Raw genomic sequence first — 18,106 nt, forward strand, 5'->3', positions numbered from 1 at the left:
TCTTTTAATTTCATTTGGTAGTTGTAGATTTCAAAAGGAAACAAGCTACTTCACTTTAGTTTTAAATCCTAAGTCTAATTATCAGCTAGGTCATAGTTTACCTGACAAATTTACTGTTCTTCTCCATCAACAGTAAAATGTATTTTGGGGGCCAGTGGGGATACAGAATTTCTTATTTACTTAATATTATATTAAATCAGGGAGAATCTGAGATAGTAGGGCTCTAAGGGGGTTCATATAATTATGTAAACGTTAAAATAGACATTATGTTGGATAAGAGACAGTTAACACAATTTGTTTCAGAAAAAAAAATCATACTCTTATTTTTAAAAAATATTATTTCAAACATTCATGCTTTTCTGGCAAGACTGTGAGAATGTCTACATGACAGGATTGTCCTTACATCTTATGGCTATCAGATATTTTATTTATAACATGTGTTTGTATATCTTTATGCTAACAGTCCTTTCTAGTTCTAACTGGTTTCCTAGATATTTTTTGCAATAGCTTGTTATTCATGTATGTAAATGTGAAATTGGTACTGTACAGCTTGGTACGTACTGACAGTTTATATATTCCTATAGTCCCAATCTTTTTATGAATTATGATTAGTGAAGAAGGCTAGTATACAGTAAAAATATTTCAGTGTTTGTTTAGTCATCTTCCTTATTTTTTCCACCAGAAAGATGTAAATATCTTTTTTGATTAAAATAAGATAAAACATAAAAACAATTTGTAATTTTACAGCAAAAAACGAGTGCATGATGTGTTGGTATTCTCTTTGCTGATCTCAACAGTTTAGATAGTTAAAAGTAGTTATTCTGAAGTTTTTAATTATTTTCAGTTAATTGGTTAAAGTAGAATTTTGCACAAGCATTATGGATAATTTTCTCTGATACTCATTGAAAGAAAACCTTTTTTCCTTGAATGTTAATAGATTCTCCTGAACAGCAGGTGGTTGATGTTAAACAATTCTTCATGGGAATTCACTGTTTTAAGTGGGGCTCCACCAGAACATTATGATTCATGCAGATGTCAGGTTTTAGACATGAATGCAGCAAATAACATCCGAAATGTCAGGACTATAATGTCCTGATATGCACGTTCATGTGGATTGTTAAAGCTGCATTAAGTATTATTTAAGATGGACACTGTTCCTGTTTTTTCAGTGAAGATATTAATGTTTATTTTAGTGTAATACATAGTCTATATAAACTTGAACTTGAAAGAAACTGAGAAAAGCAGTGGCAGAATCAACATGGAAAGAAAGATCTGTGAGATCAAGGGTAATTTTCCCCACCTCAGTCACAGCATTTTCATTTTCCTGAACTTATTTATGCCTCTCTGAATATATTATTTGTCATTGTTGTAAATTTAAGCCTTTAATTTTTGTATGTATCTGCAGACAACTTATATTCCTGCATAAATCACTTGTGGTAACATAGTCATACACACGAGTTTTATCTGTGTGCAGATTGGGAAGAGAAAAATAAATGCCGGTAAATCAGCAACTTTTCTTCTAATGTCAACATAGTGCAATGATATCAGCTTGCAGCAGACTTAAACATTTCAGTAGTACCAGAAGGAAGAAATATTTGATTACTAAACATGCTGTTGCTCAGATACATGCATTTTTATGAATATAAGCATTCATTTAAAAGTTCAATTTGTTGCAGGGCTTGGTGGCTCAAGATATTGTCAGGCACAATAATATTTACCATGTTTTCAGTATAGTTTCTGGTGGACTGAATGGTGTTCTTGGCAGACTTGTTCACAATAAGAGAAAAATCAGAGTAAACTTATTTTTTCCTATAGTGAATATTGAGGTACTTGTCAAATAAAGAGGTAGTCAACATTTGTCTTCCCTTTCTTGTGGAAGGAGTGCTATGGATTCTGTTAGTCTTTGAATACTCATTTTAGATGAAAAAGGAAAAGAATTCTAGAAACAGTCACATACACTGTAAATAATAATTTCAAAACTGCCTAGTGTCACACATGGTGAGTAATAGTTTTGCTTGGCAGCAAATCACACCTGTGCACAGCAGTGCCGGTCTTGGAAGCAGGCAAGCTGGTTCTTTTCAGACCTTAGTAGATTTTGCAGTTGCCACCAAACTCTTACAGACTTCTAGCAGTAGAAATCTCAAAACAAATAACATAAAAGACTCCAACACATCGACACCCCCCACACCTCCCAAATAAAGAGTATATTTCGGGTAATGAAGATTCTTGAAAGTATTTCCTATCCATTTGGACATGGACATTTTGCTTACATTAAGTCTGTCTTCCTCTTACACCTCTCCCAAAGGGAGATATGCAGTGGAGTGGAACCATTGTTGTCTTCCAAGTTCTGTAGACACTTCTGACCTAAAACCAAAAAGGATTTCAGAGAATCAGATTCGGCAATCTAACCTTTCTCTTCTGTTTGTATACAGTATTTCTTTGAAGATGCTTCTGCCTATATCAGGTTTTTCCTGATCTTGTATTACAGACTTTTTTTTTTTTTTTCCTCCCAGTTGTGCTCAGAGAGTATCTTTAACAGTTTGATACCATTCCTTTTAGACCATTGATAGAAGAGCTTCAGGCCCAGTATTACAACTAAGTTATGAATTGTAACAATGTTTCACAATGTGCTCTTAATGAAGAAATGTGATGCTTCTGCTTGATAGTAAGACTAGTCAGACAGAGCTTGTTTCTTAACTCATTTGATCCAACCTACCTAGGTGCCATATGTAAGGAAATAGCACTTCTGCCATTCCTTCCCTCAGCTGCAACACATTCAATACTTTAGAAATTGACAACATCTCATAAATAAACAAAACTACCATTGTGAAATGACAGATTCTTTGTCCTTGCATTTCTTGTTAGTGTGCAGTAACTTGGAAGGTGGTTAGTAAAACTGCACAACTTCAAGGTCTTGGCTCTGGCTTTGAAAAGATCATTGGATATGACTTTTGAGAGAGGGGCTATTCCTGTCTGAGTTACAGAAAAGGAACATTTGTTTCAGAAACAAAGAGCTTTCTTGTGCTGAGTTTTATAAGTAACTGTGGGGAAAAGATCTGTAAGAGTCAAACCCACTGATTTCTTTATGAAGCTTTATAGCTATTTCAATAGGTTTTCTTTTTTAGGAGGGTGAGGTGATCCTTAATTCATAATCAACCTGTGGCTTATTAAACTTTTAGTTCAATGTGTCTCTTGCTTTAAGTTTGTAGAATAATTTGTAGCATAGATGAGTGGGAATGACATTCATGCACAATATAGTGAGGATATTAAGAATCTTGAAAAGGTGTCTTCATTCATCCTGCTTTAAACCCAAAAAAGCCCTTTGTAGTCATTTAAAGTACAAAAAAGCCTATTGATTTTAAATTTTGATTTTTGATCTGTGCAAGCTGAAACAGATGTTTTACAGGTATTTGAGTGAGGCTGCCAGAGATTTCTTTTTATTAGTTTAAACATGATTTCTTGTTTCTCTGGGTCACAAGTCTGTAGGCCATATTTGGTTTGCCTGTAGATTATTAGTATGAAGATAGATAGTATTAGAAGTTAATGTTTTGATGTGGTTGATTAAGGTTCAAACTGTAAATAAATAAATTAAACTCTTCTGTTTTCAGTCAGTCCTTCTGTGGAAAAGGCCTTTCCATGTAACGTGAAGTATCTTGTATGGACAACTTTTATTTAAGATGTTTGGAGAATCTTTCTCAGAAAATGCTGTTAAAAAGCACTAGTTTTGTAAAAGAAAAACCTTTTGCAGAGAGAATTTCTAATTGAATTGGCATTTTTTGTTTCTGATGTCGTCAGTCATATCAGTTTCTGATATCATTGTCAAAACTACGGCTTTTTACCATAATGCTTGTGTTCTGTCCATCTCTATTTTAAATGCTTCCTTTGAAAAGCTGGAGATCATATCTCTAAGTATACTTTCCTAGCTTTTCCCAAGTTTTATAGGAAGCTAACAAAGCCTTGTGCTAAAAACAAACAAAAAATGTTCCTTTCCTAATCTTCCTTGTTCCTGAGGGGTCTGTGGAAAATTTTCTGTTTTCCATCTGAAATTTTATTGACTGTTACATCTCTTCTTCATCATCCTTATTTTGCTATCATTACTCCCATTGAAAATAAATGAGCAGCTTAACTGTTGTCTTCCATCCTACTCTATCTTCCCTTCACTAAAGGGAAGGAGAAAAATCTTGTTTCAATAAGACTTTTTGAACCTCAACTACTGTTATGTTGCCTTAAACTGAACCAGAGCATTAAGATTTTCCCACTAATGAATTGTATCTGGAGGAGTTCCTCTTTCTGTGTCTGTTTTTCTCAGGGCTCTGTCTTTCATGTTAGTCATAAAATGGTGTAGGTTACCTCTAAGAGTAATTATCCAGTTTCAAAAGGTCAGTACACTGCACTTCATTTCCACCATTCACCTTAGTAATTATCCACTTCACTGACAGTACCTTAGCCTCGCTCTACATTTCCACCATTATTCTGATCTTCCTATTGAAAAGTAAAAGTCAGTGCAGGTTTGTGGAGACATTTTACAGAGAGAAAATATTCACATCCAAAAGGAAAATAAAATATCCTGAGATTTTTTCATGTTACAAATTGATTTTTAAGCTTTTAATTCCTTTATACATCTGTAGTTCCACATGAGAACATCTAAAATACTTAGTCTTTGTACTCACATTACAATGTATATTTTATGTGGATGAAAACTTCTGAAATTCTTTTCATTGTAGATATAAGTATCACTGCTACTCAATCAATTTGCATTTTAAAATTGAAGTTTCAGTATTAAATTTCAAAATAAAAAAAATAAGTATTACTGTTCCCATGAAATGGTTTTGTATGAAAAGAGAAAGATAGATTTTAAGACAGCAATAAATTAACTTAAAGGATGTATTTTTTTAATGTAAAGAAGGGCAGAAAAAAAAATTAAATGCGAGATTCCCTTTAAAGGAACACATGAACATGTCTATGTATAGTATAGACTTATACATGAAAGTATTATATATGTGCATATATGTCTAGAAATATTTCATTAAGTTGATCCAAAACAGCTAACACATTTTGAGTGTTTGCATTGTGTTGCATTTTCAATAATATCTGGCTCAACTTCCTTACTGAGGAAAGTTCATCTAGCTGCTTTCCTCATCTTGCTGTATTAGGTCTCACAACACTTGTTTTCTCTTGCTGCATAGTGGATAGGAAAGCAGGTCTGCACAAGTTGCTTGCACAATGGTGAGGTGATATTCAGCCTTTTAAAGCTGTGTCACATGGACTAGATCAAAAGATCCCAGGTGTGCATTCAAGCTCATTGAGGGGAAATAGATCCATCTCACAGAAACTCTAGTTGTACAGTTATGAAACAGTCCACAGAGCCCATCAGCATATGTAAGTACTTTCTATTTATTTTTTTCTTTTAAGTGAAAAATTTACTTTCTATAAATTCAGGGAGCTCATAATTGGAAAATAAGGTTGGTTTGTTTTTTACAATTGTAAAACAAACAATATTCCAAATCCTGTTTCTAGAGGGATACAGATTCCTGAAGCTGTTTTGTTTTGTTTTATTTTAATGACAGGAATATGTTCTCAAAAATCCAAGTTGTCACCCAGCAATGTTTGTAATCGTTGCATTTAATCTTTTCCAGAAGATAAAGCACCATGTTATAAAAAGACCCTTTTTGCAACATTTCAAAGAGGGCTGAGATGACTTGGATGCATTCTGAAAGACCATAACCCATCAAGATTTTTTGCACAAAATTACATTAAAGAGATCATGAAATACTTAATTTTGCTTGTTCTTCCTGACTTAATTCCAGACCTAATTTTTCACTTTGCTTTAGTCTCCCTACTCAGTTTGGAAGAATTACATGAATGATAGAGAAGCAACTTTCCAAAGTGTTTACATTTATATGTTTTCTATAAATGCACTTTCATCTCTTATGTAAAGATACAACTCCTAGTCGTTAGAAAAATTTCAATTAGAAAAAATGTAGTGTAATTCTTAAATGGAACATTACTGCTGCGAGTATTTCATCTTTGAAGTAAGGTGAACAGAGAGAGAATATAACACTGTAATTTCTAACTCACTTTAAAAAAAATATGTAATATTGAACAAACTTTCTTTTTTTTATGAACTCAAATGTACCACTAAAAGACATAGTAATACTGTACATTCACAGGTTTTGTGAATCCTTTGTAGTGAACACACTGTTGCTTCTATCATGAGCAATCATTAATCCATTAAGATGTTTTAGTTCCTAATTAAATTAAGAGAGCGAAGTAATTCATGGAACAAGTAGCTGAACTTGCATAGGAAATAGTTCTCACACCTGACACATGCAGTACTCATACATAAACAATTGAGTTGCTTAAATTGTTTTGAAAATATGATCAAGTAACAGTTGATAAGTAAAACTGGATTCATGTATGTCATTGGAAAAATATTGTAAGCAGCAAATATTTTTCCTTTTTTAAAATTTTTGTGCTTCAAATATCAGTATGTATCTCTTCACAGAATCTCATTATTCTGCATGCCAGGAGTATCTTGCTTAAAGATTGTAATGACTTGATTAGATTATCTATTACTATGGAATATAAACATTTAGAAAAAATAATGTAAAATAATATTCCTTAAGTCTCAATTAAAATAAATGTGTGCATCTTTCTTTACTTAAGGAAGATTAATTAGCAAAGATATTACCAAAAATTACTCTGTCAGTAATTTTCAGTTATTTTCATCCTTAAAAAAAAAAAAAAAAAATTCTCTTCCCTTTTTTTTAATAGCAGTATTTCAGTTTACCACTACATGAGTTAAAATACATACATTCAGTCATAATTAATTTTATTTGCTTCAAGATAAAATATGTTGAAAATTTCATATAGAAAGAAGAGACCAGTCAGTTCAAGAACACCTGTGTTCCTCATAAAACAGTAGGGGTATCAAAGCTGTTTTCTTCAATCTGTATTACATACATCTGAACATCTCCTGTCTGCTTTAAATGCAAATGTGTAAATATTTGCAACATAGTTCCATCAAGGATGGGATCTGTAATATTCAGATTAAAATCATCCCTGAAGCAAAGAAAGGCTTCTCTCTACCGAGTCTTCTTCCAGCTCTTTACAACAGCTCACATCAGCTAGCCGCCTTGAATGCCGCCAGCTGAACTCGTGGACCTGGAAGGGCCCTGACAGGCCTTTTGGGGTGTGAGTGGATTGGGAATGCACTGCACAGGTGTGGGACACACGTTTTGTCCACTCAAGAGAACGTTGATCTTTTTAGGTGGGAGTGACAAAATTACACACGATGACTCTATGAAGTTACTGTTCTGACTTGAAAACTGAAAGCTGGGATTTGGCACCTCACTTCTTTTGCACATTCTTTATGAAAGATGAAAAAGAGAGCATTATATGAAGAGTGTTATTTGGAATAAACATAAGGTATTATTTGGGACAACTCTAAAAAACAACAAACCAACCCTGATTACTAACACTCTGAAAATTAATATTCCAGTAAATATGAGTTTCTAGAACTTTTACTATATATAGTAAAATTATTTATAACAAAATTGCCTATTCATGATGTTGTACAAGTTAGCATTTTTTCCTGACTTTATTATGGAGTTCTTTATGTATATGGTATATTATTTATTTAAATTTATAATTAATGGAGCTTGTAGACATCTTGGGTGCAATTAATTGAAATTTTACAGACACAGGGATAAGGAAATTTATCTTTGACATCAAATCTTGGTTTGGCAGTCATCTTGTGCTTAATTGCCTGACTGAAATTCAGCACTGAATGGCTTTGTGATTTCTCTCTGCTTGAAGTCTGCCAAAAATGAATGGATATTGATTAGTGTCATTACTGTGAAAAGGTAAGCTTCCAGGCTTAGAATTTGAGTTGTGTCTTTTGGAAGATGCTTTGCAAGAACACAGGGCTGTCTCATGTTCCAGGTCTTTCATGTGTACTTATAAGACATTATGCTTGCATATTTATTTAGAAAAAATATGTTTTTTGTGATTGTAGTCCAGTAGATAGTATTTGAAAAACCATAAATCTGCACAGTTTGAGTGGTGGCAGGGAAAGAAAAAAGATTTGCTGAAATATGTAATACCTTCATCTGCAATTATTTTATAGAAATTCAGCGAATAGATTTTAAAGACCTTAGGAACATGGGAGCATCTAACATTGCCTTTGTGCATTGGAGTTAACATCTTGAACTCTGTCACCACTGGGTAGACTATGCCAAAAAAGCCAAACCCAAAAACAAGGATACAAAATTATCCTTACCTGATAGCCTGTTTAATCTCATTACAGATGCTTGTCACATTCTAAGGAATTTAGCTTGGTATATATCTCTAAAGACTGTGAGGTAGCATGAATATAAAATATATAGGCTTTTCACTCTGTTGTATTTTACTCTGAAGGACAACCCCCCAGAACTCAGTTTTGTAGCTGGATAAAGTCTTTTCATACAAGAACAACTCCATTATGTAGACAACTGCTGAATAGCATAATTGTTTGAAAAGTTAAAATTAGTTCCTACTTAGTCTGCCAATATGATACAAAGTATGAAAGAAATATATTCCTGTCCTGGGTTTGAGTGAGTGGTGGAGTTTTTTAGTAACAGGGGAGGGGGCTACATTGGTGGCCCCCTGTGAGAAGCTTCTTGCAGCTCTCCTGGCTCCAAGTCAGACCCACCTCTGCACCAAGGCTGAGCCAATCAGCTGCGCCTCTGCAATAACGTATATAAGAAGGGACCTGGGAGGAGGAGTTGCTGCAACTGTGTGAACACCAAGGTCAGTGGAGGAACAGAGGAAGAAAGGAGGGGGGAGGTGTGCCGGAGCAGAGACCCCCCTGTATCCTGTGGTGAGACGGCAGGCCAGCCCCCCCCTGCCACCCATGGAGATCTATGGTGGAGCAGACACTGATTTATGGCCTGTGACGGGCCCCTTGTGCCCATTTAAGGTGGCTGCAGCTAAAGAAGGCCAGGATCCTGTGGGAAGAAGCAGCTCCTGCTGTTGTAGATCAGTGCTGGGAGGATTGCAGCGTGCGGGGGTATCCAAAGCTGGAGCAGCTTGGGAAGGGCTGCCTCCCATGTGATGGACTCAAGTTGGAGAAAGTTGATGTCCCATGCTGGAGCTGCTAGGGAAACACTGTGGCCCATGGGAGGGACTCAAGCCAGAGAGAAGTTGTGGAGGAGTGTCTCCTGTGAGAGGGGGACAGTGCTGGAGCAGGGGGAAGAAGTTCCAGAAGTTCCCCCCACCAAAGATGGAAAAAGCAGCAGCACTGACTGCACCCCCTATTCCATGCCCCTGCGTTGCTGGCGAGAGGCGGTAGAGATATCAGGAGCAGAGCTGAGCTCAGGAAGAAGTGGGGGGTGGGAGGGAAGGTGTTTTCAAGATGTGGCAATGCTTCTCACTATCCTATTCTGTCTGTTAATTATTGTTGTTGTTAGCGCCTGTAAAAAATTTGTGTTCTTTTTTTCCTTCCCTAACAAGTCTGCCTTTTACCTGTGACCATAGTGGGTGATTTATCACTCCCTGTCCCATCTTGAATCCCAAACCTTGGTTTATTTTCTCCTTCGCAGCACTAGGGGGAGGGGAGAAGTGAGGGGCTGTATGGTGCTTAGTTGCTCTCTGAGCTCAGACCCCCAAGCTTACTGCTTTATTTTCTTCTTCTTAGCTCTGGGTAGGGAGGGGGGAGTGAGTGGCTGTGTGGTGCTTAGTTGCCCTCTGAGCTCAAAACATGACAATTCCTTTCTTTCTTACTTGCTGGTTTGTTTAACCTTAGATCAAAGGTGCATTTTAGTTTTAAGAACTGTTTCAGAATTCTCTCCAAAGAGTATCTTCCAACAGTGTATCATGATGTTAAGACTGGACAAGGTTTTAGGAATTCTGTTGGGTGATGTGTGAGGAGATTAGCACATTTGTGTTCTCGTTGTTTTTATTGTTAAAGGGAGCAAATAATCCATGATGAGAAGGAACAGCCTGATGAAATGTCTTTTGTTGTTAGAATAAAATGCCTTTAAACATAATCCATTCAGTTTTTAATTCTTTAACAATTAACTTTTCTAAGTGAAGTAGCTGGTACTCATCTTCTACATATAGACTCATAGAATTATAAAATATCTCAAGTTGAAAGGGACCCATAAAAATCGAGTCCAACTTCCTGCTCCTTGCAGGACGGCCTAAAGATAAACCATATGACTAAGAGCATTGTCCAGGCACTCCTTGAACTCTGACAGGCTTGATGCCATGACCACTTCCCCAGGGAACTTGTTCCAGTGACCAACTACCCTCTCAGTGAAGAACCTTTTCTTAATGTCCAATCTGAACTTCCCCTGATGCAGCTTCATGCCCTTTCCTTGTGTCCTGTTGCTGGTCACCAGAGAGAGGAGGTTAGCACCTGATCCTTGAGGAATTAGTAGGCTGCAGTGAGGTCACCCCCTCAGCCTTCTCTTCTCCAAACAGAGCATTCCAAATGACCTCAGCTGCTCCTCATAATTCTTGCCCTCAAGACCTTTCACCATCTTGGTCACTCTCCTCTGGACACACTTTAATAGTCTGATGTCCTTCTTATATTGTGGCACCCAAAACTGCACACAGTACTCGATGTGGGGCTGCACCAGTGCAGTGTAGAGTGGGACAATCACCTCCCTCAGGCAGCTACCTATTCCATTCTCAATGTAACCCAGGACATCATTAGCTCTTTCAGCTGTCAGGGCACACTGTTGAATCATACCTACCTTGCCATCAACCCAAACCTCCAGATCTCTTTCTGTGGGGCTGCTCTCCAGCCTCTCATACCCCAGTTTACATGTATAACCAGGATTACCTTGTCCCAGGTGGAGAATCCAGCACTTGCTCTTGTTTAATTTCATACAATTGGTGATTGCCATACAGTATGTGAATTGGCTTAGAAATGGAATTTGGAGATTAATGTAATTAATTTGCTAATGAAGTATTTTCTTGTAATTTCTTAGTTCTTTTGTCTTTGATTTCCTATTTATTCCAAGGATTATACTTTAGTATTTAGGTGCAACTTTAATTTATAAAGTGCCCATACCTAAACAACGTAATCCTTTGAACATTATGGACTTATTTTCAAATGGATAGCTTATGGTTGTGATCTGATTTATACCTGAAAACTGTTTGAAACATTAGTGCTTCTGTTTGTCTTTTATTGTTCTTCGTCATGAGAAGATGAAGCCTCTGGAGAAAAAAAAGGACCTTGCCTTTTCTTTTTTTTTTTTTTTTTTTTTAACCCCTACTTTGGTCAGTCTTTTGGGAAATCCTCTATTTTATCATATAGAATAATAGCAAGAAAAATATCTGGGAACATATTGTCATTGTTAGTAGACAGTCACTTGTTATTTTCTATCAAATATGAATTTTGTCCTTACTAGAGAGTCTAAAAAACATTTCTACTTTCATCTGAAAATCTGAATAAGCCTCTTTAACATTATAGAGTTTCTAATTGTTTTTATTTGCTCAGAAGCAAGTTAGGAACAGACAAGTTTACTATTTGATTTAGCTAGATAATTGCATTACTACAATTCACGGGTTCTGAATTATGTTTCTCTGATGCTGTAACACCTCATTCTCTTTGTATCGTGTTCAGTAGCTTTTCGTTATTTGCCAGAAATCAATTTTAAAATAAAAGTAACCTATATCTGAAAAACTACACCTCTCTGGCTTTTCCTAAAACCTTGTTGGCACAGGTATTCTGTTTCTTCAGTAAAGTGCCTTGCACTGTTGTCCATCTCTACTTTTATCAAATAATCAATTTTAGTTTTCATAGAACTGAAAATTGCAAACTTCTTAAAATTTTGACTTTTATGTATTACCATTTTTCTTCTCTTCTTTTTTTTTTTTTTTTTTTTTTTTAATTAATCTCTGGAAAGAACTGTAGCCTTCCATTTTCATAGTTTTTAATCTATCTTAATCTCTTTTAATCTACTCATAAATACTAGTTAATAATAACTTGTTAATAGTAAGTACTTGCCAATAATAATCTTTGATAAATATCTGTTAGTACTTCCAATAAATACTTGTTTTGTACTATAAAAATAAGATCATTTTACCAATTTTTCTTTTGAAATACAAGGAACATGTCATGCATTCTTGACAAAGCTCCTGTCTAGTTGTCTCAGAAGAGTAAATAAAATCAGTTGTTAGATAATTATTTTATATGACTTAGTAACATGGCCTTTTGTTGATATATTTAATTCCTTCTATATGTGGATTAAATAAATCAATTCAGAATACTTGGTTATCCTAAATTAAGGTTACAGCATTACCCATAAATGAAAATATTTCCCTTGAGACTATTAATTGTAATGTCAAGAAACAGAGTAGTGTGAAAACTTAAAAATCCTTCATCTGGTTATTAGGATAGCTGTTTCTAGTACTGAAGACGTACTTTAGAATGTCTTTAGTTTAATGAATATTTCTTATGGTAGTTTTGAAGTATAAATAGAATATAATTAAGTGAACTTTGATACTGTCAGACAAAATAAATCTCGATGTTATTTAAACCAATTTTTTTTTTTTATACTGTTTTTTCCATAAATAGCAGAGAAAGAAGATTTGGTTACCAGTTACTATATTAAAACATGGCCTATACTTTACTTTTGTAAAGGTACGATTAATGAAAATTTTTTTTATTTTTCTTTTCAAATTCAAGTACTTACCATTATGAAACATTAAAAACATGCACTTTGGACTGATTTCTAAGATGCCCGCCTTACTCTGAGGTGAGGCCATTAGCCTCAACTGGTAAAGAACAAGGTTTTTAATCATATTATTACTCTTCTTCTCTCTTTTGGTTGTTCTTCCTCCCATCCCAACCCTTCCTAGTTGGAAAGACTGTAGTTTGAGAATACCTCTGAATTGGAAAAAAGAGAGAAACCTGAAGCACAAAAGCGAAGTTTGGAAGAAGAGAACAGAAGGTTGAAGTTGCAGGTAAAAGAATTCAGGGAATTCTGGAGATGAAAAATAAAGCAACACTAACTAAATTGAGTTGTGAATTTCATAATGGCAAAATTTGTCCCTAAAACAAGTGTTGTGCAAGACAGAACAGCCCTGTCTGAATCTTGTACCTAGACAATTAGAATGCAGTGACTCTGAATTTCTTTAGTGTACAGAAACAGAAAGAAATATTGTTTCATTTTTAAAAGGAGCAGGGGGAAACGACAAGTCTGACAAGACTTGGGAGCAGAAGTGAAGACTGGGAGGAACAGAAGAGATTAAGTAAGCATTGGTAGCTACATACTCCTCAGAAAGGTCAAAGCAAAAAAAGCTGTGAGACCAATCATTTCTCTATCTTTTTGAATTTTGAATATCTTCTTAGGGAAGAGAGAAGAGAAGGAAAAACTTATTTCTTATTTTTAATTCATCCAAAGATCTATTCACTTTTAAACTTTATTGCACTGTTAAAAATGATGTGATAAATTATTCAGAGACTGTTAGCTGTGAGCATTTCCTTTGTTTTACAATTTTCTGTGCCAATAATTAAGTAGTAATTCAGAAGGCTCCCACTTTCATTGAGACTCTGAAAACTGTATAAAGAGATAGCAAAAAAACCCCCAACCAAGTAGTAAATGTACCGTACTTTATGTTACAAGTGGGACAGGGAGAAACAGTACCATTCTTATTTGCCTAAATAACAATTAATTTAATGTTATTTATCATAAAACCACAGAATGGTTTGGGTTGGAAGGGACTTTAAAGATCATCTAGTTCCAACCCCCCTGCCATGGGCAGGGACCTTCCACCAGACCAGGTTGCTCAAAGCCCCGTCCAACCTGGCCTTGACCCCTTCCAGGAAGGGGGCAGCCACAGCTTCTCTGGGCACCCTGTGCCAGTGCCTCACCACCCGCACAGGGAAGAATTTATTCCTTACATCTAATTTAAATCTACCATCTTTCATTTTAAAACCATTGCACCTCATCCTATCACTACACTCCCTGATAAAGAGTCTTTCTCCACCTTTTCTGTAGCAACCTAAAGTACTGGAAGGTCTCTATAAGCTCTCCCCAGAGCCTTCTCTTTCTCCAGACTGAACAACCCCAAGTCTCTCAGCCTGTCCTCACAGGGGAGGCCCTCCACTGGAGTTGTTTGAACAGGTCCATGTATGTGCATTTGTTATTGAGTAACTAGGATTAGAGGCAAAGATTAAGAGAGAGAAGTTCTGTACTTAAAGTCACCTTTTAAATGTAATGATATGATTTTTCTGTATTTCTGTGATGGTTCAGGAACATCAAATTTCAATTCATGTGTATAGCTTAGCTTTATAAAATATCTTACATAATAAACACCTGATTTGGGTTTTCTTTTACTATTGTTTATTTTATCATATCTTATCACATCATATTATAACATATCATATCAGCATTTTCCTGATTTCTTTGTAATGCAAATAATTTAAGATTGGAGATTTGCCTGGAAAGATGCTCCCCTGCTAAGATATGTTACTGAATTTGATATATCTTCTAGTTATATGGCTGTGCTAAGTTTTTTGTTTGTTTGTCTTTAAAGATGTTACTTGCATAGAATATTAGACATTTGTGATCAACTCTGTCAGTAGCAGCTCTATCAGTATCACACTTCTAACTGACACAACTTCACAACTTTTTATCAAAGTCAGAAGGTGGAGATGGAGTATAGTCATCTGTTTCCTTATCATAAAAGTGAATGTCCCTGCAGTGTTTGTCTTTTCATAGCTCATGATTTTATGATAAGATTGTCTGCAAAACTATGATTATCAGTTTAAAAGAGAAAATTAGAAATTGTATTTTAGCATCAGGCAAAACTATATAATCCATCATCTGATGGATTGATAACAACTATCATCCAAAGGCTAGGGAGGGAACTGATTTGTTTGGAGATGTTTCTATTTCTGCTTTACAAGAACTGCAAATCATGGAATCATAGAACAGGTCAGGCTGGAATGGACCTCAGGAGATCTGCAGTCCAACCTCTCGATCAAAACAAGGTCAGCTCTGAAGTCAGATGAGGTTGCTCAAGGCATGAGTAAAATAAAAGGTCAATAGTATTAGAGGAAAGAAAGACTGTGGTGAACCCTTAATGCCACAATGAACTCTATTCACAGCAGCAAAAAGTTAGTAAAATAGAAACAGCTTTATGAGAAAAATTACTCTAGCAATGAGTTCATCCCCAAATCAGTCATGGCATTGAAGACCTGGCCAGCCATATGTGGAGAAGACAGTGGTTTGTAGGGTTAGTTAGCATATTGTTTAATCTTTCTGCTTCCATTAAATGAAAAAGAGGAGTTAAGGAAGGAGAGAATTGCTTTTCAAGGATTCCAGCCTAACTGAATTTATATCTTAGATGGACTCTGTCTATTCCTATATAGAGCCATTCTAATGTCACTTTTGAACCTTTCTAATTTCTGAGACTGTCTCTATCTGATTTGCTCTAATGCTATCAATAACCTGAAAATAATAGCTCTGACATCTGATTCAAGAGCCTTTTTTCCTGGGGTGGTAGCTTGAGTTCAAATAAAATAACATGTTCTATGCAAGGTTAGAACAGTACAGAGGGATGATTTCTGTAAAATATGGGTGATGGTTAGATGTTCAGGTTAACAAAGGCAATCAGATTAGGGCTTTGTTTAACAAGTAGACACAAGGGATATGTGTAGTGTATTATGGAATGAATTCCAAAGCAAAACACAATTGCCTAATACCCCAGATTTTCCAAAACCTGTATTTGTGAGATGATTTGGGAGATCTATTGTAATTGATTAGAACAACATAGTGTTATTGATTGATGTATGGCTGATTCATACTTTTAAAGAACATAAACAAACTGACAACATTTTTTCTTTAATAACAGTTTTAGAAGGATTAAACATGGTATCAAAATACAGAAGTGAAGTCGATACATCGTTGTCTAAATGATTTAATGTTGACAATTAATTATCTTGCTCTTTAATATCTATACCTCATAGAATATAGAATATAGAATTAGTGCAGTCTTTTGACACTTACGGTAGTAAATCATGAAGACTGAAGTTCTGAACATGAAAGTTAATATTAAGTTTTGCACAAAATGTGATTAATATTATTCTTAGCTGGCAGTATATTGGTTTAAAATGTTTCCATATGCAGTTTTTGAAAGGTTAACTTCTGTTATACAAGATGAGCAGAACTGATAAAACAGTTGAGATCAGACATTATTACTATGCAGTTTTATTGATTGTACTTCTTGGAATGGAGAATACCATTTAAATTAATAACTATTATCTGACAAATATCAACAAATATTAAATGGATGTAACTGATTCATCTAGGAAAGGATAAAATGATGAAAAAAGCCTTTTTTGGTGGTATAGATCAATACCTAAAACATGCTGTTTATAGAAAAAACATTTTCTAGTTCATCTGTAAATATGACCTTGAAACAAACTTATAAACTAATATTGGGGAATAATACCTGTTCTTCTGTATTATCTCTAATTATTGTGGTAAATATATGTTTATTAAATGTTTGATTCATTGAATATGTTTTGTAGTGGACCTGTACAGAATTCAAGTGCAGAATGATGAACTGTGGAAATTGTGGATGCATAGACTAAATTTTTTTTAATAAAGTTTAATTTCCATCTTTAATATGATAAGTTTATAATGTTATTAGGAAAAAAGTCCATAGCATTTAAAGATGGAGTGATGGACAACATGTATTTTTAAGATTAAACCATTTGAGCTTAACATTACCTAGCAAGATGGTTTTTAAATCATCAACATTATAGGTTTGATTTTTCAAAAGTAGGAAGCACTTAATTTTTTATTCAAATAACTTGAAAGTTTGTCTGTGTTGCGTTTGCATGGCAAGGTTCTTTTAGCAGGGGGGCTGCAAGGGTGACCTCTGTGAGAAGAGATCAAGAACTGCCCTGTGCCATACACAACTGGTTCCAGCAGTCTCCAAAAGGAACAAACCACTGGCCAACGCTGAGCCCATCAGTGGTGCTGGTAGCACCTCTGTGAAAGGACATCTAAGACACAGGAAAAACACTGAGCATCAATATGTGATAGGGAGGAAAGAATCAAAAATGTGAGAGAAACAGCTCTGCAGACACAAAGGCCAGAGAAGAAGGAGTGGAGCTGGTGCAAGCACTGGAGCAGAGATACCCCTGCAGCCCAGGAAGGACCATGGTGGAGAAAATATCCGTGTTAGAGCCCCTGGATGACCCCATGTCAGAGAAAGTGAACATGCCCTGAAGGAAGATGTGGCCTGTGGAGAGAACATGCAAGAGCAGGCTCCTGGCAGGGGACCCATGCTGGAACAGTCTGTTCCTGAAAGATTTGCCCCATAGAAAGGACCCATTCTGGACCAGTTCTTGAAGAACTGTAGCCTGTGGGAAGGACCCATGCTGGAGCAGTTCATGGAAAACTGTATCCCATCGGAGAAACCCCCTGCTGGAGCAGGTGAACAGAGGAGGAAGGACAAGTAGAGAGGACCTGTTATGGACTGACCCATAACCTGCCCTTCCCCATCTGTGCATAGAGGGAGGAGTCTCCTGGGTTGAGTGAGTGGTGGAGTTTTTTGGTGGCAGGTAGGTAGAGGAGTAAGGAATAAAGGCCTGAAGTTGAAGCTGGGAAGAAGGGTGAGAGGGAAGGAAGTTATTTTTAGTTTAGTCTTTGTGTCTCACCATCCTACTCTATTTTTAATTGGCAATAAATTTAATTTTCCCCAAGTCAAGCCTATTTTTCTTGTGAGGGTAATTTATCTCAGCCCACGAACCCTTCCATCTTATTTTCTCCTGCTATCCTGTAGAGGAGAGGGGGTGAGAGAGTATCTGTGCGGGCATCTGGAATCCAGCCAAGGTCATCCCACCATAATGTCAGAGGAGGGCATGTTCCTCACATTTCATAGGCAAAAATTAATTTTTATGATAACAACTTTAACAAGATTGGTTTCCTTTGAATATTTAAAATAGAGAGACAATATCCACTCTCTCCTTTTCCTTAGACAAAAGATATGAAAGGGATATTTCTTCCTCCTAATTACAAAATGAGATATTCAATGATGAATTTCTTATATGGCAGAAACTAGTCACTCTGCTGTAGTTATAAAATCTTTGTAAACT

The 18,106-nt window shown here is 35.8% G+C and overlaps 1 protein-coding gene across 1 annotated transcript in view; it reads left to right on the plus strand.

Annotated features, from left to right (window-relative positions):
- Positions 1-16,594, plus strand: part of CCDC102B (coiled-coil domain containing 102B) — a 57,142-nt gene extending 40,548 nt beyond the window's left edge. Inside the window, 2 exon segments of the mRNA XM_042797861.1 lie at positions 12,853-12,957; positions 16,532-16,594. Coding sequence (XP_042653795.1) covers positions 12,853-12,957; positions 16,532-16,594 — 168 coding nt within the window.
- The last annotated feature ends 1,512 nt before the right edge of the window (positions 16,595-18,106 follow it).

The sequence above is a fragment of the Tyto alba genome, unplaced genomic scaffold (genome assembly GCF_018691265.1).
Source record: "Tyto alba isolate M040663 unplaced genomic scaffold, T.alba_DEE_v4.0 Super-Scaffold_27, whole genome shotgun sequence".
Classification (NCBI taxonomy): Eukaryota; Metazoa; Chordata; class Aves; order Strigiformes; family Tytonidae; genus Tyto; species Tyto alba.